Below are 23,732 nucleotides of genomic sequence, written 5' to 3'. Positions count from 1 at the left end.
CTTGTTTTCTGCTTTATTTGTATATTTTCCTCTATATTTGCATAATTTTCCTTTGGGAAAATAAGAGTTCATATACAAAATCCTCATGCAATTTGTAACAATTTGGAAGTAACCACTAGGATGAAGATTTAGAATATGAATTTAGTATGTGTCTTTTTCTTTTTAACCATACTATTTTATATTAAACTCATATTTTGAAATATAGCAAATTTTACTAGTATATTACTTACTAAATGTTTTAACACTAAACAGACAAAACTACATTTATGTCTATTTTAGAGTATGTTATTTGCATTCAAATTTTATTAATGTGTTTACAGGCAACATTTAAAGGCTGGATGGATATTATGTATGCAGCAGTTGATTCTGTTAATGTAAGTGTTGGATAGCATACCACTAAACCTTACACATGCCCAAGTCCCTTAGTGTAGCTTGGTATTTTTCAAATTATAGCTCCATGGAATTCTTGGTATTTACACAGTGAAGAACTTCCACTGGGATAGGAACTTAGTTGTTTTAAGTGTTTTAAGTGTTTAAGATCTTGACTACCACATCATCAAAGCTATACAATTTTCTTTGAGTGAACTACCTTATCTCTCTGAGCCTAAATTTATTCCTCTGTAAAAATAAAATAATCTAGTTCCTATGTCATAGGGCTCCTGTGAGGATCCAACAAGAAAATGCAAGTATAGCTATACAATAAGTACTCAGTATATATTAACTTATCCAATAAAAAGAAAAATTTATTCATAGTTTTTGTTTTTTAATATTTTGAAGCACCTTGGAACAGTGTATGTAAAATGAATTCAATATTAATAAATTTGAAAATTAATTGCTAGTTTATCTTGTCACAAAATTCAGTAAAGACGTTTTTGTAACCAAACTGGGAAGAAAAAAAGCAAAATTTACATAGATAGGTTCTTTTTTCTCTTTCATAGTTTCTCTTTGTAAAGAAAAAAACATTTCCTAGGTCATTTAGTTGCTAAATTATCCCAACAATTTGAGAACAAGGATCATATATAGATAGGCCATTGATTGTCATTTGAAGATTATATTTATGATTACAGTACACATGTATTAAATACTTGTTCATTGTTAATTAAATTTTATAAAAATCATTATATTAGGCCTCAACAATGCTATGGTTTCTGAAATGTCAAGTTTACCAAGGATTGTTTTGATTACTTTGTCAGATTACGAGAAAAAAATGATGAATCTTATTTCAAATAACAACTAACTTTTGTTAATTTTATAGGTCGACCAACAGCCCAGTTATGAAAACAACCTCTACATGTATATTTATTTTGTCATTTTTATCATCTTTGGGTCCTTCTTCACTTTGAATTTGTTCATTGGTGTCATCATAGATAATTTCAACCAACAGAAAAAGAAGATAAGTATTTCAAAAATTTTTTCATTACCTTGAAAGAAATGAATAATTATTTCCTCTAAAAACATAATATAAACTTTAATAATAATTAGTCATTAGTTTCAATAGAAATTAATTTATTTTTCAAATAATTGGGCAGTATAAAATCATAGATATACTTAATTTTATTCGTTTTTGCACAGAAAGGAATTCCCATGTCATAAACTTCTAAGCATTATATCAACTATTTCATATTCTCTAATGTAGCCTACAGAGGATTGAATAATTAAGAAAAATTTACTCATTATTCAAAGTAGTTTATTGTCTCCTGAGCTACTGTTTTGTGTGGTGTGTATTAGGCTGATGCCTGGGTAGGATGAATATAAGTATGGTTCCTCCACTCAAAGCATTTATATTATAGAATACATTACATAGGCAATGAACCTTGTGGTTTGCTGAATGTCATAATCAAGCACACTCTTGAGATTTTTATTTTGTTAGTCTTCATATCAATCAACTGTATTAGTTCCATAAGGCTGCCATAAAAAAATGTCAAAAATTAGATAGCTTGAATCAAAAAAAATGTATTCTCTCATAGATCTAGAGGTAAGAAATTCAAAATCACGGTGTTGTCAGGGACGTGCTTTTTCAAAGCTTGTAGAGAAGGGTCTTAACTTTGTACCTCCCAGCTTCTGATGGTCTAGGGATTCTTTGGCTTATGCCAGTGTAACTCCAGTTTCTCCCTCCTGGTCACATGCTGTTCTCTGTGTGTTCTTCTCTTTTTGTGTGAATGCTGTTTACATAGCAGCTGTACCATTTTACATTCCCATCAAAAGTTTTCTAATTTCTTCATATCCTTGCTAACACTGATGTTAATAGCCACTCTAACAGGTGTGCTATATTTCATTTTGGTTTAATTTGTATTTCTCTTATGATTTGTGATGTCTTTGTTGGAAAATGTCTCTTATTTAAGGTTTTGGATCAGTTTTAATGTTTGATTTGGTGACTTTTTTTTCTTTTGCTTTTTTATGCTATTGAGTTATAAGAGTAACCATATCTTGGATATTAACACCCTTATCACTGATATGATTTGCAAACGTTTTCTCCTATTCCATAAGTTTACATTGCATTCTGGTGATTGTTTCCTTTACTGCTCAGGAGCTGTTTAGTTTGATGTAGTGCCACTTATATACTTTTGCTTTTATTATTTAAATTTTGAAATTATATCCAGGAAATCATTGACAAGACTACTTTTGTGAACTTCTCCCCATGTTAATTTCTAGAAGTATTATATTCTCAGGTCTTTTGTTTAAATTGATTAAATTGATATATTTTGAGTTGATTTTTGTGTAATGTATAATTAGGATCCAAATTAATTCTTTTGCACATAGATACTCCATTTTCTGAACACCATTACCCATCTTTTTTTTTTATATTGTATATTCTTGCATCCTTATAAAAAGATCAGCCAACTATAGAAGCATGGGTTTATTTCTGGGTATTCTGTTCCATTGCCCAACATGTCTATTCTTATACAAATAACAGACTATTTTAATTATGCATTTTAAAGATATTTCAAAGTCAGAAAGTGTGATACCTCCAGATTGGTTCTCTTTCTTAAGATTGCTTTGGTTATTTAGAATCTTTTGTAGCTCCATATTAATTTCAGTAATGTTTTTTCCTATTTCAGTTACAAAATACCATTGTGATTTTTGTTGGAATTGCATTTAATCTGTAGATTCCTTTGTGGGGTAGTATGGGTATCCTAAGAATATTATGTCTTACAATCCATGAACATATATCTTTCTTTTTATTTCTGTCATCTTTTAATTCTTTCATTGATGTGTTGTATTCTTCAGAAGTCTCCCACATTCTTGGTTAAATTTATACCTATTTTATTCTTTTTGATGTTATTATAAATGGTACTATCTTCTTAATTTCCCTTTTCAATAGTTTCCTGTTAGCATCTATGTACACAATGGATTGTTGTATGCTGACTCCTATATTTTGTAACTTAATTCACCTATTCTGTTTTTGTGTGTCATCTGTAACATTTCCTATATAAGATCATGTTTTCTAAAGAAGAGATATTATTTACTTATTTCAGACATGGATATCTTTCCTTTTTCTTGCCTAATTGATCTAATTAGGACTTACCATACTATATTGCTTAGCAGTTTTGAGAATGGGCATCCTTGCCTTGTTTCCTTTTCTGAGAGGAAAAGTTTTCAGTTTTCAGGACTAATTGTGATGTGGATGTGGATGTGGATGTTTCATGTATAGTTGTTTTTCTTATTTGTAAGAAATTGATTCTGAGATCTTCCTTGATACCAAAATTCACTGATGCTCACATCCCTTATGGAAAATGGTATATTACTTGTACATAATTTATGTATAGCCTTCCATATACTTCAAATAATTTTTGGTTACTGAAAATACCAAATACATTGTAAATGCTATATAAATAGCTGCTGTACCATTTTGTATAGGAACAGCGACAAGAGAATACCTTGTCAATGTTCAGTAGAAACATAATTTTTTGAAATATTGTTGATCCATGGTAGGTTGATCTGAAAATGTAGAGGCCAGAGATATGGAGAGATGACTGCATAGACTTTCTTCTGTGGAGATAAATTCTTCCTAATATTAGTTTGTTGAGATCTTTTATAAGAAAATATGTTGAAGATTTTCTAAAGCATTTTTTTATATCTCTTGTGATTCTGTCATTTGTAGCCTTCTTTCAACTAATATGGCATAGCGCATCATGAATATACACAGTTTGAACTGTCCTTGCGTCTCAGGGATAAGTCTCAACGCATCATGGCATATAAACCTTTTAATGTGCTATTGGATTCTATTTGCTAGCATTTTGTTGAGGATTTTTATATCTATATTAATTAAAAATACTATCCTGTACTTTTCTTTTTGTATCAGAGGAATGTTTTTCTCATAAAATAAGTATGGAAGTATTCTCCCTTTAATGTTTTTGAAAAAGTTTGAGAAGGGATAATGTATGACCTTCTGTAAATATTTGATAGAATCCATTAGTGCAGTCAACTGGTCCTGGGCATTTACTTTTTGGGAGGTTTTAAAATATGATTCAGTCTCCTTCTTCGTCATTGGTTTGCACAGTTTTCTGCTTCTTCATGATTCAGCCACGGGAGTTGGTATGTTTTTGGATGTTATCAGTTTCTTCTTGGTAGCTAGTTTGGCAGCATATACTTGTTCATAACAGTAATAGTTGATTTTGTTTCAGTGACAACAGTACTAATGATTTCTCTTCGTTTCTGGCTTCACTACTTGAGTATTTCATTTTTCTTAGTCTAGCTGATGGTGTGTCCATATGTTTAAGTTTTTAAAAAAATTCTTTTGTTGACTTACAAACATGTTATGTTCTCTATTTCATTTGTAGTTCTTCTTTTTCTAGTTCCTTGATATGTATAGTTATGTTGTTCACTTGAGAACTTTCTTTTATTCCTTTTACAGATTTTCCCCTTGTTTCTTTTTTTTTTTTAACTGTAAACTTCCTGGTTAGAACTGCTTTTGCTGTGTTCAACAAGCTTGAATATGTTGTGTGTTTATTTTTGGTTTCCCCCAAGATATTTTTAATCTCCTTTTGATTTCTCTTTTGACCAATTGGTTGTTCAAGAATGTGTTGTTTAATTCCTACACATTTGTGAAATTTCTAGTTTTTACTCTGTTATTTATTCCAGTTTTATTTCATTGTGGTTAGAAAGAATATTTGACATGATTTCAGCTTTTTACAACTTACAAAGACTAATTTTGTGACTTAACATGTTATCTATTCTGGAGAATGCTCAGGTGTGCATGAAGGAATTTAAATATGTATTCTGCTGTTGTTGGCTGGAATGTTTTGTATGAATTCACTAGAAATATTTAGTTTGTAGTTTTCCTTATTGATTTCCTGTGTGAATACTCTATCCATTGTTGAAAGTGGAGTAGTGAAATTCCCTATTATCACTGTGTTTCTGTCTATTTCTTCCCTTAAATCTGTCCATGTTTGCGCTATATATTTAGATGCTCTAATGATATAATTTCTATTTCTCTCTGATGAATTAATCCATACCATTATATAATAATTTTATTTATCATTTATATTTTTATGTAAAGTCTATTTTGTTTGATATAATCATAACCATCCATGCTCTTTTTCTTAAAGATTTATTTTTATTTATTTGAAATCAGAGTTACGGAGAGAGAGACAGAGAGGTCTTCCACACACTGGTTCACTCCCCAAATGGCTGCAATGGCTAGAGCTGAGCCGATCTGAAGTCAGGAGTCAGGAGCTTCTTCTGGGTCTCCCACATGGGTGCAGAGGCCCAAGGACTTGGGCTGTCTTCTACTGCTTTCCCAGACAATAGCAGAGAGCTAGATGGAAAGTAGAGCAGCTGGACTAGAAAGCACGCCCATATGGGATGCCGGCACTTCAGGCTGGGGCTTTGACCCACTGTGCCTCAGCACCGGCTCCCCACCCATGCTCTTTTTTGGTTATTCTGTACTAGAATATAATTTTTATCCATGCACTTTCAAAAGATGTGCTTTCTTAAATCCAAAGTGAGTCTCTTAAAACAATATATAGTTGGAGATTTTAGCCACTCATTCTCTTTTGATTGAAAAGTTTAACCCATTCGCATTTAAAGTGATCACAGATAAGTATGGACTTTCTATCATTATTTTGTTATTTTTTTTGTCTGATAGTTTTACTGTTTCTCTATCTTGTTATCTTCTTTTGTGACTTGTTATTTTTTTGCCATGATATGCTATGATTAATTTCTCTTTCTATTTTACATATATCCTCTACACATGTTTTCTTTGAGGTTATCATGAGGTTTAATAAAATATATTATGGTAGTATATTTTAAGCTGGTAAAAATTGAACTTAAATCACATTCAAAAACTATACACTGACAATTACCCCATACTTTCTATTAATTTGCATATTTATATTGTATATTAATATATTCATAGATATAATTATTGACTTTTAATTCTTATACCAGAATTAAAAGTGATTTAGATACCTCCAGTAGAGTATTATCATATTTGTGTTTGTACAGTAAGTACTTTAGTATTACTGTTTAGAATCATTTTCTTTTAACTTAAAAGAATGTCATTTTGCCTGTCACATAAGGCAGGTCTGCTAATGATAAATTTCCTGTGTATTTTTCTTCTGGAAAACTCTCCTTCATTTTCTTTTTTTTTCTTTTTTTTAAACTTTTATTTAATGAATATGAATTTCCAATGTACAGCTTATGGATTACAATGGCTTCCCCCTCCCATAACTTCCCTCCCACCCGCAACCCTCCTCTTTCCCGCTCCCTCTCCCATTCCATTCACATCAAGATTCATTTTCAATTCTCTTTATATACAGAAGATCAATTTAGTATACATTAAGTAAAGATTTCAACAGTTTGCACCCACATAGAAACACAAAGTGAAATATACTGTTTGAGTACTAGCTATAGCATTAAATCAAAATGTACAGCACATTAAGGACAGAGATCCCACATGAGGAGCAAGTGCACAGTGACTCCTGTTGTTGACCCAACAAATTGACACTCTAGTTTATGGCGCCAGTAACCACCCTAGGCTGTCGTCATGAGTTGCCAAGGCTATGGAAGCCTTCCAAGTTCCCCGACTCTGATCATATTTAGACAAGGTCATAAAAGACAGGGTGAGGATAGTAACCAATGATCCTAAGAGTGGCATTTACCAGGTCTGAACAATTATACAGCATTAAGTGGGGAAGAGGACCATCAGTACACACAGGTTGGGAGTAGAGCCATTGGTGGTAGAGTAGAGGTTATGATTACAAAGGAATGAGGCCCAAGTGCGCTAGACAGGGCCTAGAACAAAGGACAGAGTCATTATTAGAGGAGCTAAGAAAGGTGCTGTCTAAGCTACAATTAAGTTTTCTGATTGAGAGGCAAATAGAACCTGACGGAAGGGGCTGTTGGGCTTTAGGCCTTGTAAGTTAAGAGGCCCAGACCTATCTATCTCTTCAACATGGGGTACATCCTAAGGGAGGTGTGAACCTCCTAGGGGAAGGCACTCTGTTGACTTTCATTACTTAGCTGGCCTGGGAGGAGAGCTGGCCAGGTAAAGGTAGGTGGCATCTCTAAAAAGAAATTTACAGTTCTGCCTGCAATGTTGCTGACCCTACTTGGCCATACCCTCAGCTGCAGTGGTCACTTTGGAAGTTGGGCTGAGTGAAGGGCTTTTCAGCTTAGAGCCAATAAGATCTGTGGCTCTGACCTGGGCATCCTTCGACTCCAGGGCAGGTCCATTTCCAGTGATCCAACTCTTGGCAGAGCTGCCAGGGCTCTTCACAAGCTGACTTCTGCTGATGCCCAGGCTTACCACATTGAAAGCCACTGCAGTGGACTGGCCTGTTGGGTCTCCTTGAGGGCAGATCACTGTCCAGAACAGCCATTAATAGGCCTGCCACCCATTGCTTCTGATGCCTAGCTTTCTTTTCCTCCTGGTTTTTGTTAAAGCAGACCAGAGGATGCAAGTCAAGGGAGTGCCCAAGTCCCATCTCTAATCTTCGGTGGCCTGAACTACAAGTCTATAGTCACAGGCATGTTCTGTAGTAATTTTTCTAAGGTAGACAATGCCCATGAGGAAAATTATATTCTCACTTTAAAACTTTCTTTCCCTTTGGTCTGAAAGGGAGGTTTTTTCTATTTACTTCGCCATCAGCGAAGTAAATCTAGCTATGAGATTATTATTTAAGCTCTTATTTGGGCTATTCTATTACAGAAAAATGTTAGCCATCTCTTTTATAAGGTCTAAAGATTAAATTGTGTGTCCTACAGATTCCTTTATAATAGAATTAGTTTCCTACCTTGAAGAGAATAGTGAAATGAAAGAACAAGTTGGGCTTAGAATAGAGAAATGAGGGAGCAAGTCCTAGATCACTTGCTGACAATAGCAATATCACATGAATACTTAGCAAACCGTTTCAACCATTAGATAACAACTTAAGAAAACATTTACCGGAAGGTCCAATGCCTTCTATAAATTTTAAGAATCATGTATTTGGAAACGCCTCTTAAATATCTAACATGGTGTAGTTTGTTTAACCAGTAAACTTAAGCACAACCATATAAAATGTTTTTAGTTTCTTTCTACCAACAAGTATAAAACATATGATGCAGAGATTCAGGTCACACAAATTAAAATGTATCTTTGATTAATTTTAGCAGCTTAAATTTATGGACAATCTTATCTATAAGCCAATTAAAATAAAACTCTTAATAAAATTTTCCTATGTGGACATACAGTATGTACACACATATAACATAACATAATAGACCAATATAGCAATTTTAATACTAGCTTTTAAAATCTTTAACTCTTTTTGTAGATTGCCAATTGATTTGAATTGCTTTTTGTTTTTAGTAACCTCAGTTAACCATACTTTCTCTCAGTTGGTACTGTTAATACATTATTGGTTTCATCTATTTACAGAGCCATCCCAAAGTACTGAATACAATAGAAGTGGCTGTAAAAAGTCCATAGGAACCTATAGGAGGGAAGCTAAACACAGAACCAACAGCGCTTTAGTTTTATGAGCAGCAAATCATATATAACTGTGGATGACAAAAGACTTTAAGTCGCCATGTTTAAAATTATAAACTCATCAACCAACAAGAGGCACTTGCTTACTTCACAGTATTTTTGAAAGCACCTGTAGGATTTTACAAATATTTAACCCTTTAGGCCTCTGGGGCTTTCTCATTAAGATAACTATCATGTCTAGTAACACAAGATCATTAGACTTTTTAATTCTCAAACATTTGTATTAATAGCACTTTCCATTATAGAAACTTAAAATTTAGTACCACGTCACATCTTGACAATACTTCTAATATAATCGAAATAGCCTGATTAGTTGGTGTCTCTATAAGATGAGAGACATAGGTCCTTCGATTTTTTCAGTTGGGCCCAAACTGGAAAAACCAAAGTCCAAGCTTTACTGGAAATTTTAGAGTCCAGATTGTTTGAAACTTTGATTTTTTGAATGCCTGTCAAGAATGCCAAGAAGGCTCAAAATCCAAAATATCTGGTTGAAATAAGATTCCTTAAAATCATGACATAACATAGACCAAATTTGATCATTGTTACAAGGTGATTATTCAAATCTTTGAAAATAAGCACATATTTAAATAACCCATAGCTCTTAATAAAAATTCAGCTGTTTTTGAAGAATTAGAATTTAACAGACATCAAGAGAACATAATAGTTTACTTTAACACATTGCTTTAACAGAGCATCAGAGTTTAATTCTTGTCAAAGAGAAATTGAGCTTCCTGTGATCTTTTGCTGTGAGGTTTCCTTCCTTTACCTTCTTTCATATTGATGACCATGTTTCTGTGTTTCTGTGTGTAACACATCTTTAAGCATCTTTTGCAGGGCAGGATGAGTGGCAACAAATTCTTTCAGTTTCTGTTTGCTATGAAAAGTCTTAATTTCACCTTCATTCACAAATGAGAGCTTTGCAGGATATAGTATTCTGGGCTGGCAGTTTTTCTCTCTTAGTACCTGGGCTATGTCTCGCCATTCCCTTCTAGCTTGTAGGGTTTCTGATGAGAAGTCTGCCGTGAGTCTAATTGGAGATCCTCTGAGAGTAATCTGACGTTTCTCTCTTGCACCTTTTAGAATCTTTTCTTTATGTTTCACTGTGGTGAGTTTGATTATAACATGTCGTGGTGAGGATCTCTTTTGGTCATGTTTATTAGGGGTTCTATAAGCTTCCTGTACTAAGATGCCTCTGTCCTTCTCTAAACCTGGGAAATTTTCTGCTAGTATCTCACTGAAAATGCCTTCTAATCCTTTCTCCCTCTCCATGCCTTCAGGAACTCCCAGAACCCGAATGTTAGGTTTTTTAATAGTATCCTGTAGATTCCCGACAATATTTTTTAGATTTCTAATTTCTTCTTTTCTTTAATTTGCCTGTTTCCTTTCCTGTTCTCTGTCTTCTAAGTCTGATATTCTCTCTTCTGCTTCGCCCATTCTGTTTTTAAGGCTCTCTAATGTGTTTGTCATTTGATCTATTGAATTCTTCATTTCATTATGATTTCTCATCACTATCACAGTTTCTTGTTCCACTAGTTGTTTCATTTCATTTTGGATTCCTCCTTAAGATTTCATTTTCATGAGAGAGATTTTCTATCTTGTCCATTAAGGATTTCTGTAGTTCAAGAATTTGTTTTTGAGAACTTCTTAATGTTCTTATCAATTTTTTGAGATCTGCTTCTTGCATTTCTTCTATCTCTTTATCTTCATAATCTTGCATTGGGGTGTCTTTTTCATTTGGGGGCATCATAGTGTCTTCCTTGTTCTTGTTACCTCGGTTTTTGCGTTTGTTGTTTGGCATGTTGGGGATATTTGGTTTCTTCACTGTGGTGTTTTTTCTTGTTACACTATGGCTCTAGATTAAGTGTACTGTCTGCTTTCGGTGGAGCCTTAGAGGCTTGAGATGAGTGTGGCCTGAGAGCTCTGTTTGGTTCCTCAGGGTTGAGGGTGTGTCAAAGGTGCACTCCCAGGTTAGGCGTGGTAAATCTCTTTCATTCTTCTTTTTTTTTTTTTTTAAATGGAAGTAATTCCGCACAGCTGAACGTAATTGGAGGTAGTTAGCAGGCGAATGATATACCCACAGGAGCCAGAGATTGGAAGCTCTTTCCCCAGGACCACACAGGGAATCTCTGCTGCCCTCAGTGTGGGCTCCAATTCTCCTGCAATCTCCCACTGGGTTGCCAAGTTAGATCCTAATCTCCTGTTATTTCACCCCCCCAGAGCCAGGTTTTTCTGCTAGGCTCAGGGCTGGTGCAGACCTGAGGTCACCCTGCTTATGATGTATGTTCGAAATGGCGCCTGCTCTTTGTCTTGCTTGCCTTTGAGAGGTGAGCGGAGAGAGAGAAACTCATGTCCGTATCGGTCACTTTTTTTTTTCCTCTCTTCTAGTTAGCCTGGTGAACTTTTCCCCACGGAGTTTCAAGCCTTGTTCCCTCTAGTTTCCTCTTTCCACTTTCTCGCTGGTGTCTCGGGCTATTGAGGTTTGGCTCACCTTGCGTTCCAGCGCTGGTGTGTTGAGTCTGCCACTGGTGTCCCGAACTTGGGCTCCCACGCTCTCCACACGGGTGCACTGTGAATCACTAGTTCCGGAAGAGTTCCCTCTGCTGTTTCTTCCCCTACTCTTCCCTGAACCTGCAGTATCTCCACTTTTATTAAACTGTCTCTTCCTGGACTATCAGTGTGCTCCCTTCCTGTTACGCCATCTTGCCACTCTCTCATTTTCAAATATAGTTTTTTAGGCACATTGTTCTTCATTGCTAATTTCTTTCTTTTTTCACAGTACATTGAATGCATTGCTCCATGCTCTTTGGTCTGAAAAGTTTCTGCTGGGAAATCAGATGCTGCTCTTCACAATGTTTCTCCTTTTTCTCTTTTGATTATATATTTTCTTTTTAGTTTGCTTTCTTTTTTAAAATTTTATTTAAGGTTTACAGATTTCATTTGTTTCTATAAACAGATTCAGGAACATAGTGATAGCTCTCACCCTGCAATCCAACCCACCTGTATTGCCACCCTTCCTCTCACTACTATTCACATTCTTAATTTTTACAAATCTATTTTTAGCTAACTTTATACTCATAAGATTAACCCTACACTATAAAGAATTCAACAAATACCATGAAGAAAAAAACAGTTCCTCAACAATTGAGACAAGAGACATAAATAATCATTGAATCTCAAAATGTCAATTTCACTCCTATAGATTACTTTTGGATACTCAGTTACCTTAGATCAGAGAGAACATACGGTAATTTTCTTTTTGGGACTGGGTTATTTCACTAAGTATAATGGTTTCCAGTTGCATCCGTTTTTTTACAAATGACGGGATTTCATTTTTAACTGCTGTGTAGTATTGTCTTATACACGCACTCCAGTTTCTATATCTAGGCTTCAGTTGATAGACATCTGGGCTGCCACTTTAAAAACTTTTATGAGTTTCAATAGTCTCTTAGTGGAGCCTTTTGTTCCATTATATATAGAATCATGTCATCTGCATATAGGGATAGTTTTATTATCCTTTCTAATCTGTATTGCTTTGACTTCGTTTTCTAACCTAATGGCTCTAGCTAAGATTTTCATGATTGTATTGAACAGCAATGCTGAGAGTGGGCATCCTTGTCTGATTCTTTTTTTTTTTTAATTTTATTATATCCTTGTCTGATTCTTGATCTTAATGGGAATGCTTCCAAATTTTCACCATTCAATAAGATGCTGGCTGTGGTTTTGTTATAAATTGCCTTCATTGTGTTAGGAATATTCCTTCTATACCCAATTAGCTTAATGTTTTCATCATAAAAGGCTCTTGTATTTCATCAAATGTTTTCTTAGCATCTATTCAGATAATCATGTGGTCTTTATTTGTTAATGTGATGTAACACATTTATTGATTTGTGAATGTTGAACCTTCCCTGCATACCAGGGATAAATTCTACTTGGTCTGGGTGAATGATCTTTCTGATGTGTTGGATTCAATTAGCTACTATTTTGTTGAGGATTTTCACGTCTATGTTCATCAGGGATATTGATCTATAGTTTCTATTGTATCTTTTTCTGGTTTAGGAATTAAGATGATGCTTGCCTTCCAGATGGAGTTTGGGAGGGTCCCCTCCCTTTCAATCGTTTTGAATACTTTAGAATAATTGGAATTGGTACTTCTTTAAAAGTCTGGTAGAATTCAGCAATGAAGTCATACAGTTGTGGGCTTTTCTTTGTTGCGAGAGCTTTTATTATTGATTCAATCTCCATCTTTGTTATTGTTCTGTTTATGTTTTACATATTTTCAGAACTCAATTTGGGTAGGTTGTATGTGTCCAGGAACCTATCCCTTTCTTCTAGGCTTCCCAAGTTATTGGCATACAGCTTTTTGTAGTAATTCCTGATGATTCTTTTTAATTCTGTGGTATCTTGTTACATTTCCTTTTCCATCTCAGATTTTATTGATTTTGGTCTTCTCCCTCTTGTTTTTGGTTAGTTGGGTCAATGTATCAATACTTATTTATAAAAAAAAAGCAGCTCTTCATTTCACTCATCTTTTATATTTTTTTGGTTTCAATTTTGTTTATTTCTTCTATACTTTTAATTCTACTAATTTTTGATTTAGTTTCTTGTTTTTATAGGTTCTTGAGATGCATTTATAGCTCATTTATTTGGTGCCTTTCCAATTTTTTTATATAGGCACAAATTGCTACAATATTTCCTCTTTACACTGCTTTTGCTATATCCCATAAATTTTGATATGCTTTATTTTCGTCTTCACAGTTTTTGTGTTAAAGTCTGCTGTGTCTGATATTAGAATGGCTACACCTGCTTGCTTCTGCTTTCCATTAGTGTGGAGTATCTTTTTCCATCCTATCAGTCTACATGTATCTTTGCATGTGAAGTATGTTTCTTATAAGCAGCAAATAGATGGGTCTTGTTTACTAATCCCTTCAGCCAGCCTGTATCTTTTAATTGGAGATTTTAGAACATTTTCATTCAAATTAACTATTAATAAGTAATGGCTTGGCCTTGCCATTTTTTCATAAGTACAGCTATTGTTTGCTTTGGATTTAATTTGTACTTCTACTGTGAGATTTTCTTTCACATTCTTTCATAATGATTCCTACCATTCTGTGTTTCTGTGTGTAGCACATCCTTAAGCATCTTTTTTAAGATTGGGCAAATGGTGACAAATTCTTTCAATTTCTGTTTGCTATGGAAGGTCTTTATTTTACCTTGACTCCTAAATGAGAGCTTTGCAGGGTTCGGTATTCTGGGTTGACAGTTTTTTTCTCTTAAGACTGGAACCATGACTCTCCATTTTCTCCTAGCCTGTAGGGTTTCTGAAGAGAAGTCAGCTGTGAGTCTAATTGAATATTCTGTGAGAGTAATCTGGCATTTCTTGTGTGCACATTTTAGAATATTTTCTTTATGTTTTACTGTGGAGAGTTTCACTAAAATGTGTGGTGAAGATCTTTTCTGGTCATGTCTATTAGAAGTTCTATGTGCTTCCTGTACTTGAATGTACCTTTCTTTCTCCAAAATGGGGAAATTATTTCACTAAATAGGTCTTCTAATCCATGTTTTCATTCAACACCCTCAGTAACTCCTAAGAACTGTATGTTGGGATAGTTGATAGTATCCCATAAATTTCCAATACTGTTTTTAATTTTTCAGATTTATTCTTTTGGTCTGAAAAATTTCCAAAAATTTGTCTTCTAGTCTTCTTTCTTTGGCCTTACCAAGTCTGTTGTTAATGATTTCTACCACACATTTTTTATTTGACCTATTGAATTCTTCATTTCTAATATTTTATTTTGATTTATCTTCAAATCTGTTTCATTGGAAATTCTTTCATTCATTTCATGTAGGAATTTATTTAATTCATGGGTTTGCATTTCATTGCTTCTGAGTAATACTAAGGTTAATCTTTTGAATTCCATTTCAGGCATTTCACCAATCTCTTCATCTTCAAATTCTAATTTTGAAGTGTTTTGTATTCCTTTGGTGAGGGGAGGGTCATGTTATCTTTCTCATTCTTGTTTCTTGAATTTAAGCATTGATTTTTAGGCATTTTTGGAGAAACTTGTTGGCTTGTGTGTGTGTGTATGTGTGTGATGACTTATCTTTGGACTATGCCTTTGCAAATTGTAGAATGTCTTTTCTTTAAGTGAATACCCAGAGAATCTGGTCTATGCTTCAGGGTGGGGCAAGTATCCATGATAACACCCAAGTTGGACATGGTATATATCCTTCTTGTTAACAGAAGCTGGGGGTGTGATAACCCCTGTCGGTGTAATCACACTCTCACCTCCTCTCTTCCATGGTGATCAATGTCTGGATGTTAGCCCTCAGTTGGTACAATACTCTTCCATACCTCCACAAGAACTGTACAAAGTATCTGTGCAGTCTTCAGTGTGAACACGGATCCTGTTGCGATGACACGCTCTAGGCAATGAGTGAGCTCTGAGCATGTGGAGCTGCACACAGTGATTCCCTGGCTTCACCCTGCACCCCCTCATGCAGTCACAGAGTTCCCACAGTCTCAGCAAACAGGGTACTCACAGTCACAGGGTGCAGAGGATCCACTCAACACCCCCTAGCCTGTCCCATCCACAGCTACAAGAGTCTTTGTAGCCAACATTAACGTCAGGATGGCTCATTCTCCCCACCTGGTTGCCAGGTTCATGCACCTGTGCAGCTGCAGTTGCCTCTGCTGACAAGATGGCATCCATCCCCACAAGTTACTGGGTACATGTGCAAGAGGGGCCTCAGCCACAACCCTCTTAAGTTCAAAACAGTCTCTCTGCAGTTGCTGGGCATCATTGTCAAAGGAATGGGGGAGCAAACTACGCTCTCTGGGTGATCAGGCACACTGTTCCTCTCAAGTCTCTGGGCCAGACTCAGTGCGGTCTGCTAGGCTCTCCCTGTGACATATCACCAGCGGCAGGGGCTGCTGCAGTCTGATCTCACCTTGCTCTCCAACGCTGGTGCTTTCTCTGGCTCAGGGCAGCTAGAGTTGTGTCCATGCTCTTTGCTGTGCATCTGCACCTTTCAAATAGATCCAAGGCATCTTTCTTCTTTCCAAAGTATCCGCACTGCAGTTTTCCTTCCAACCCACACCTGAGAATGCACTTTCCCCACTTTTTAAAAACTATTTTCTCCCAACCTAGGGTAGTCTACCCTGTCCCTCTTCTAAAATCTTGGAATCTCCAACTGTATATTTCCAAATGCCACATTTTAAGTCTCTAATTCTTTCTAATGCTTGATCAAATTATCTGCTGAATCCCTGTAGTGAATGCTGTGATTCAGTTATTGTTTTTTTTTTAACTTTTATTTAATGAATATAAATTTCCAGTGTACAGCTTATGGATTACAATGGCTTCCCCCTCCCATAACTTCCCTCCCACCCGCAACCCTCCCCTCTCCCGCTCCCTCTCCCCTTCCATTTGCATCAAGATTCATTTTCAATTCTCTTTATATACAGAAGATCAATTTAGTATAAAGATTTCAACAGTTTGCACCCACATAGAAACACAAAGTGAAAAATACTGTTTGAGTACTAGTTATAGCATTAAATCACAATGTACAGCACATTAAGGACAGAGATCCCACATGAGTAGCAAGTGTTCTTCAGCATCAGGATATCTATTGAGATTTGTTTTTGTCTGTGATGTGATTGATAGGTCTCTATCTGTGGGGTCAACTATTGGAGACTTGTTTTGTTCCTTAGATGTGTGTCATATTTCTCTGATTCCACATGTTTGTATTTTGTGTTGGTGTCTAAGTATTTGAGGAAAAGCAGGTTTAAACAGCCTTTGTGAACTGGCTTTGACCCAGAAAGATCTTCACCAAATAAGCATGTATACAAATTCTGCAGTCTCTCAAACACCCACCAGCGCCATTCTCTTTGTTCATATTTGCCATGGGTGTCCAAGTACTGTTATCATTCTATGTAAGGCACTGTGCTGAAAGACAGGGACATTGGAGGTATGCTCTATGCATCTTCCTTTCTTGAATATATTAATAGAGGTAAATAAATTGAAACCTAGAGAGGATAATTTACAATTTGCAGATCAAGAAACCAATGATTGGCATGGTCAGGTTTTAATATCAAAGCCTATATTTCTTCCTCAATGACCCAATGTTTTCTAATGTTAGTACTTTGATATTGATTTATTGAACAGCAAACTATACCTCTTGCTAAATAACTAACACACTCTGACTCATTAAGACTGTTGTTAAAACTTTCCACTGTATTATTTATTTGACTTATTAAATGCTTAATTTCTTATATTTCTCTTTGGTTCTTTTTAGTATCTATATCAATGTACAGAATTTCTCATCCATGTCTTTTACTAATTTCCTATCTTCATTTAACTGTTTCTATTTTTAAGTAATCTTGCAATCATTCTTTTGAATTATTTTTCAGGTATTTCAGTTGAATATTAATGCAATACTGTATTCCTTCTGAGGAGTCATACTGCTTTCCTCATTCATATTTCTTGTATTTCTATGTTGATTTTTCCAAATCTTGGGGATCTCTTATTTCTATAAATTTTGGAGGATTTAAATAAATTTATTCCAGGAGATTTGCTGCTGGGATTTGGTGGATTGCCTAAGTCTTACACCTGAGTTCCTGGTTTGCATGCTTGGTAAGGGGAGTGCAGAGAGATCCCTAAGAAGGATGTGGTATATCCATGTGGCTACAGCCAGGGGGGAATGGGGATGTTGGAACCAACTGGTATGTTTGAAGTCACAGCATTTCTCTGCTAAGGTGAACTAGATAATTAACAGCTTAGAGTGACTCATGGGGCCAGGATGCTTCTTAAAATCTCCCTGATGGGCAAAATACCGTCCAGTGCACCGACTCACTCTGCAGTATGTCCCCTGACTTCACTCCACTATCCATCCCCAGTGTGCAGGGGGCTCTGAGTCTCCACATTCAGACTGTGAAGGTGCACAGGAACTTAGTTGCAACCTGCAATTTTCTTAGCTGTCCAGAATATTTAGTCACAGGGTACAATGGGTCTGTTCTCCACCGTGTAAGTTGCCCAGTCTCTCACTCTGGTGTACTGTGGTAGCAGTAGGACTGCTTGTGGTTCCCTGAGTCAGAACAGAGTTTAGCAGCAACTCTACTTCAGTGGGATGTGGGCAGGGGGCAATCTGACCTCTCTTTAAGGTGCAAAGTAATCCTCAGGCTCCTGTCAGCTTCCCTGGCTGGACCTTTAGTCAATGGGGCTATTGAATAATCACTCAAGATAAAGTTGCCAATGTGGGAGCCACAGAAACTTCTTCCTACCTTATATTGGCAAGATGGCATCACCCAACTGGGAACCAGTTGTGTAGATACTGGGTAGCAGTCTGTGCAGCAAGCAGTAGTGCATCTGTTCTGTCTCCTTACCACTCCATGGACTCTCCATCTGTGTTAGCAGTTCCTCACTGGAAATTTCTCTCCATCAGTTTCTTGGGAACGTAGTGCTACCTTTGTTTCTCTGGTATCAATCTGTGGCTGAGGTCAATGCAGCTTCTCACTATTCAGCCAGCTTTACATATAGTCATACAATAACACAGCTTGACACCTCAAGATAATTAGTCTATTTATAATGCATACATTATATGTATATAACTTACCTTATATATGAAGATTCATGTGTCTACATGTGGGTAATTCTTTAAAGCAGGTTTTATTTATAGTTACTCTGTATATAATAAAATGCATTTCATTTATATATTTTAACCTATCTTAATGATAAGAAGAAAAATCTAGCTAATATTTCTGATTTTAACTAGATTTATTTTTCATTTATTTACCTTGGAGGTCAAGACATTTTTATGACAGAAGAACAGAAGAAATACTATAATGCAATGAAAAAGCTTGGGTCCAAGAAACCACAAAAGCCAATTCCTCGACCAGGGGTAAAAAAAAATATAAATATATATAGCATGACAATATTCAAATTATATTGAATTAATCTTTAATGAAACTAAGTATACATATATATATATATATGCACACACACACACACACATATATATTATGATAAAATTTTACTCCACTTTTCATGTTATTCTTATGTCTTTGCAGAACAAATTCCAAGGATGTATATTTGACCTAGTAACAAACCAAGCTTTTGATATCACCATTATGATTCTTATCTGCCTCAACATGGTAACCATGATGGTAGAAAAAGAAGGACAAAGTGACTACATGACTGATGTTTTATATTGGATAAATGTGGTTTTTATTATCCTTTTCACTGGAGAATGTGTGCTGAAACTGATCTCCCTCAGACATTACTACTTCACTATAGGATGGAACATTTTTGATTTTGTGGTTGTGATTCTTTCCATTGTAGGTAAGGGCACTTATCAATAAGATTTTAATTTTGAGTAAAACTAAACTCTTCATATGCTCTGACAAATTTATGAAGTCTCAAATCTAAATCTACCTTAGAATAAAGTAGTATTATGAAATAATAAAGGAACCTTACAACCAAAACAAATGAAAACCTCTGTGTCAGAACTATTGGGTTCATACTACAGGCCTGAAAACTAAATGTTTTTGACTGTTGGAAGGACATAATACTTACTGATATTTAGTTTCCATGATTGACCTTCAGAAATCTAGGTAACATTTTTATATGTGGAGATATCTTGAAAACCAATGCAGAATTGATATTACTTCAGACTTTACCATGAGATTAATGATGTTAATAATATCCATTGCCAGAATATGTGTGACTTTGTGAAAATTACTCTTGAATTTAAAATACAGTTAAGAAATGCTAGCTTCATTTCTTAACTTGTAGTGCTTTGCAAGTCTATAAAATGCAATAATTTCTCAACTAACCACAGTGATGTGTGTGAATCATCATACATGGTTTTATATTTGATCCCTTTTCATTATCATAGCTATTCTTATATATGAGGATTACATTTGAGTATTACAAATTTTAATTGCAGAGAGATCATGGAGATCATTTAATACAAATGAAACTTACAAATGATCAGAGTCCCAGAAAAGCTCAGTTACACAACCTAGAATCATAATATTATCACATAGCTTAGAATAGCATTTAAATATTATTTTTAAGATTTCCACTGGAAGTGAAAACAAAATTAGTTTATAAGAAAACAAATTAGAATTTAGATAAGAATTGCACACTAACAACAGTAATTCCAGGAGCATTGTCATTAAGTCAAGAAGAAGAGTATTCTTCTATCATCTCTGTTAGGCGAGTGTATTGAAACAATGGAACAAATGATCTTTATTTGCATCATGTTATGACATTCTCTTCAGGTGAGTCAGCTAAAATTGGTTTGAGTTCAGGAAGGTCAAATTTTAAATTATATGTATTACCATTAATTATGATATGTGTACAAAATGTATAACATACATTTGAAGCAAAATCTCATTCAAAATTACAATAAGAATAAAGGAAAATATCTAGTTACAAAGCTAATATCCTCTATAAAGATAAATGAAGAACATAGAGGGGCCGGCGCTGTGGCTCAGTGGGTTAATGCCCTGGCCTGAAGTGCCAGCATCCCATATAGGTGCTGGTTCTAGTCCCGGCTGCTCTTCCACTCCAGCTCTCTGCTATGGCCTGGGAAAGCAGTTTAAGATGACCCAGATCCTTAGGCCCCTGCACCCACATGGGAGACCTGGAAGAAGCTCCTGCCTCCTGGCTTTGGATTGGCACAGCTCCAGCCATTGCAGCCATCTGGGGAGTGAACCAGTGGAAGGAAGACCTTTCTCTCTGTCTCTACCTCTCTCTGTAACTCTGTCTTTCAAATAAATACAATGAATCTTTAAAAAAAAAAAAAGAACATAGAAGAAGGCTGAAGTAATTGAGAACTGACATGGTCAAAAAGAAAAATTAACAAAGATCAATAAGAATATAAAATCTCATGTAGGATCTCTGTCCTTAATGTGCTGTACATTGTGATTTAATGCTATAACTAGTACTCAAACAGTATTTTTCACTTTGTGTTTCTATGTGGGTGCAAACTGTTGAAATCTTTACTTAATATATGCTAAACTGATTTTCTGTATATAAAGAGAATTGAAAATGAATCTTGATGTGAATGGAAGGGGAGAGGGAGCAGGAAAGGGGAGGGTTGCGGGTGGGAGGGAAGTTATGGGGGGGGGAGCCATTGTAATCCATAAGCTGTACTTTGGAAATTTATATTCATTAAATAAAAGTTAAAAAAAGAAAAAAAAGACTAAAAAAATATAAAATCTCTAATAAACATGAAAAATGCTGAATTCTTTCTAAAAAAAAAAATAAACCACAATTATAATTGTGAAATATTTTCTGGTGAAAATTATAAAGAGTAAGGGCAGTGCCTAGTACTGATAAGCAGTGGGTATGTAGGGTATGAACATTTTCATGTGCCATTAGTAGGACTGTCAATTGGTACAAAGTTTCTAGAGATAAATATATTTTAGATTTTAAATACACTATATGACCCAATTTCGATTAACCTATTAGAAAATACATATGTCACTAGGAAAAATATACCTAATTAGATATTTGTTTCAGTCAAAAAATTAAAAATAGTGTTTTTTCGGTTTATGGTCATTTGACAAAACATTATACAAGTCTAAGATTTTGTTTTCATTTATATGGAAATATCTCCATGACATGTGAAGTGGGTAAAGCAAGTTACAAAGAAAATCTCTATAATGTGATTATGTGTGTGAATGTATGTGTACTCATATGACCATGTTTTTGCATAGAACAATGTCTGGAGTGATTTCAACAAAATATTGAAGATATGGTTGAAGATATTTCCAGTAATTTTATATTTCCATTTAGTATATTACTGTATTGCTTGAGTTTTCTAAATGATTATTTATTATAACTTCACAATTTATTGTAGAAGATGAAAAGTGGTTCATGGATGTAGCGAAGTGTGGTGGTGAGGAAGAATGCCACTATAATAATTCTAATCATTTTCCTTTGGAGTTTTTTGATGCATTGATTAAAAAACAGGCTTCAATATGAAATAACAGTCCTGAATTCATAAGTGATAAGATGACAGACAAAACTGTTTACAGTCATGATCGTCTGTGGCATGAATATATAAACATTTCTTTTTTGTTCTTCCCTACCATACATAGGCATGTTCTTGGCTGAGTTGATAGAAAAATATTTTGTGTCCCCTACCCTGTTCCGTGTGATCCGCCTCGCCAGGATTGGCCGAATCCTTCGTCTGATCAAAGGAGCAAAGGGAATCCGCACACTGCTGTTTGCTTTGATGATGTCCCTTCCTGCATTGTTTAACATCGGCCTCCTGCTCTTCCTGGTCATGTTCATCTATGCCATTTTTGGGATGTCCAACTTTGCCTATGTTAAAAAGGAAGCTGGAATTAATGACATGTTCAACTTTGAGACCTTTGGCAATAGCATGATCTGCCTGTTCCAGATCACCACCTCTGCTGGGTGGGATGGATTGTTAGCACCTATTCTCAATAGTGCACCACCTGATTGTGACCCCAAAAAAGTTCATCCTGGAAGCTCCACTGAAGGAGACTGTGGTAGCCCATCTGTTGGGATTTTCTATTTTGTCAGTTACATCATCATATCCTTCCTGGTGGTAGTGAACATGTACATCGCTGTCATCCTGGAGAACTTCAGTGTTGCTACTGAGGAAAGTACTGAGCCCCTGAGTGAGGATGACTTTGAGATGTTCTACGAGGTGTGGGAGAAGTTCGACCCCGATGCAACCCAGTTCATAGAGTTCTCCAAGCTCTCTGATTTTGCCGCAGCCCTGGACCCACCTCTTCTCATAGCAAAACCAAACAAAATACAGCTTATTGCTATGGATCTGCCCATGGTCAGTGGTGACCGCATCCATTGTCTTGACATCTTATTTGCTTTCACAAAGCGTGTTCTGGGTGAAAGTGGAGAGATGGATTCTCTTCGTTCACAGATGGAGGAAAGATTCATGTCTGCAAATCCTTCAAAAGTGTCCTATGAACCAATCACAACTACACTAAAACGAAAACAAGAGGATGTGTCTGCCACTGTCATTCAGCGTGCCTACAGACGTTATCGCTTACGGCAAAATGTCAAAAATATATCAAGTATATACATAAAAGAAGGAGACAAGGATGATGATTTGCCTAATAAAGGAGATATAGTTTTTGATAATGTTAATAACTCAAGTCCAGAAAAAACAGATGCAACTGCTTCCACCATCTCTCCACCTTCATATGATAGTGTAACAAAACCAGACAAAGAGAAATATGAAAAAGACAAAACAGAGAAGGAAGACAAAGGAAAAGATGGCAAGGAAACCAAAAAATAGAGCTTCACGTTTGAATACTGTTTACAGCCTATGAAGGTGATTTATTTGTGTTAATAGGACTTTTAAGAAGGTTTATGCCAAAAATCTTTTTATCAAGATATTTGCAAAAGCAGTGCAGTCACTAGCTCTGATTCCCTTAGATAGAAGGGCAGCATTAGCATATTGCTATTTTTGCACTGGTAAATGATTCTGTAAGAAGACTAAGAATAACTCTGTTATGATTGATTATAGCATATGAAGGTAATAATTTTTTAAAAAATAAATTAGAATACCATGCAGAAAATTCTCACATCTGCCTTGTACTCTTTTCACTGATTGTCATTATTCATGTTTCCCACGTAAATACAAAAGTCACGACATGTGCACTAACACACAAATAGGAAAATATTATTTCAAAATATTATTTCAAAATCAATAAAAGTATTTTGCCTTAGATTTAGAAATATATTACCTGATAGAAAAA

General features: G+C 35.4%; 1 protein-coding gene across 3 annotated transcripts in view; it reads left to right on the top strand.

Moving 5' to 3' along the window:
- Nucleotides 1-23,269, top strand: part of SCN9A (sodium voltage-gated channel alpha subunit 9) — a 107,506-nt gene extending 84,237 nt beyond the window's left edge. For all 3 annotated transcript variants that reach the window (XM_062200223.1, XM_062200228.1, XM_062200219.1), the window contains exons 22-26: nt 321-374; nt 1,256-1,393; nt 18,764-18,868; nt 19,038-19,308; nt 22,080-23,269. In XM_062200223.1, the coding sequence (XP_062056207.1) occupies nt 321-374; nt 1,256-1,393; nt 18,764-18,868; nt 19,038-19,308; nt 22,080-23,269 (1,758 nt within the window). The remainder of the gene's footprint in view (nt 1-320; nt 375-1,255; nt 1,394-18,763; nt 18,869-19,037; nt 19,309-22,079) is intronic.
- Nucleotides 23,270-23,732: the final 463 nt, after the last annotated feature.

The sequence above is a fragment of the Lepus europaeus genome, chromosome 1 (genome assembly GCF_033115175.1).
Source record: "Lepus europaeus isolate LE1 chromosome 1, mLepTim1.pri, whole genome shotgun sequence".
NCBI lineage: Eukaryota > Metazoa > Chordata > Mammalia > Lagomorpha > Leporidae > Lepus > Lepus europaeus.
The sequence above is the reverse complement of the archived record's forward strand: the minus strand, read 5'-3'. Positions and strand labels throughout refer to the sequence as shown.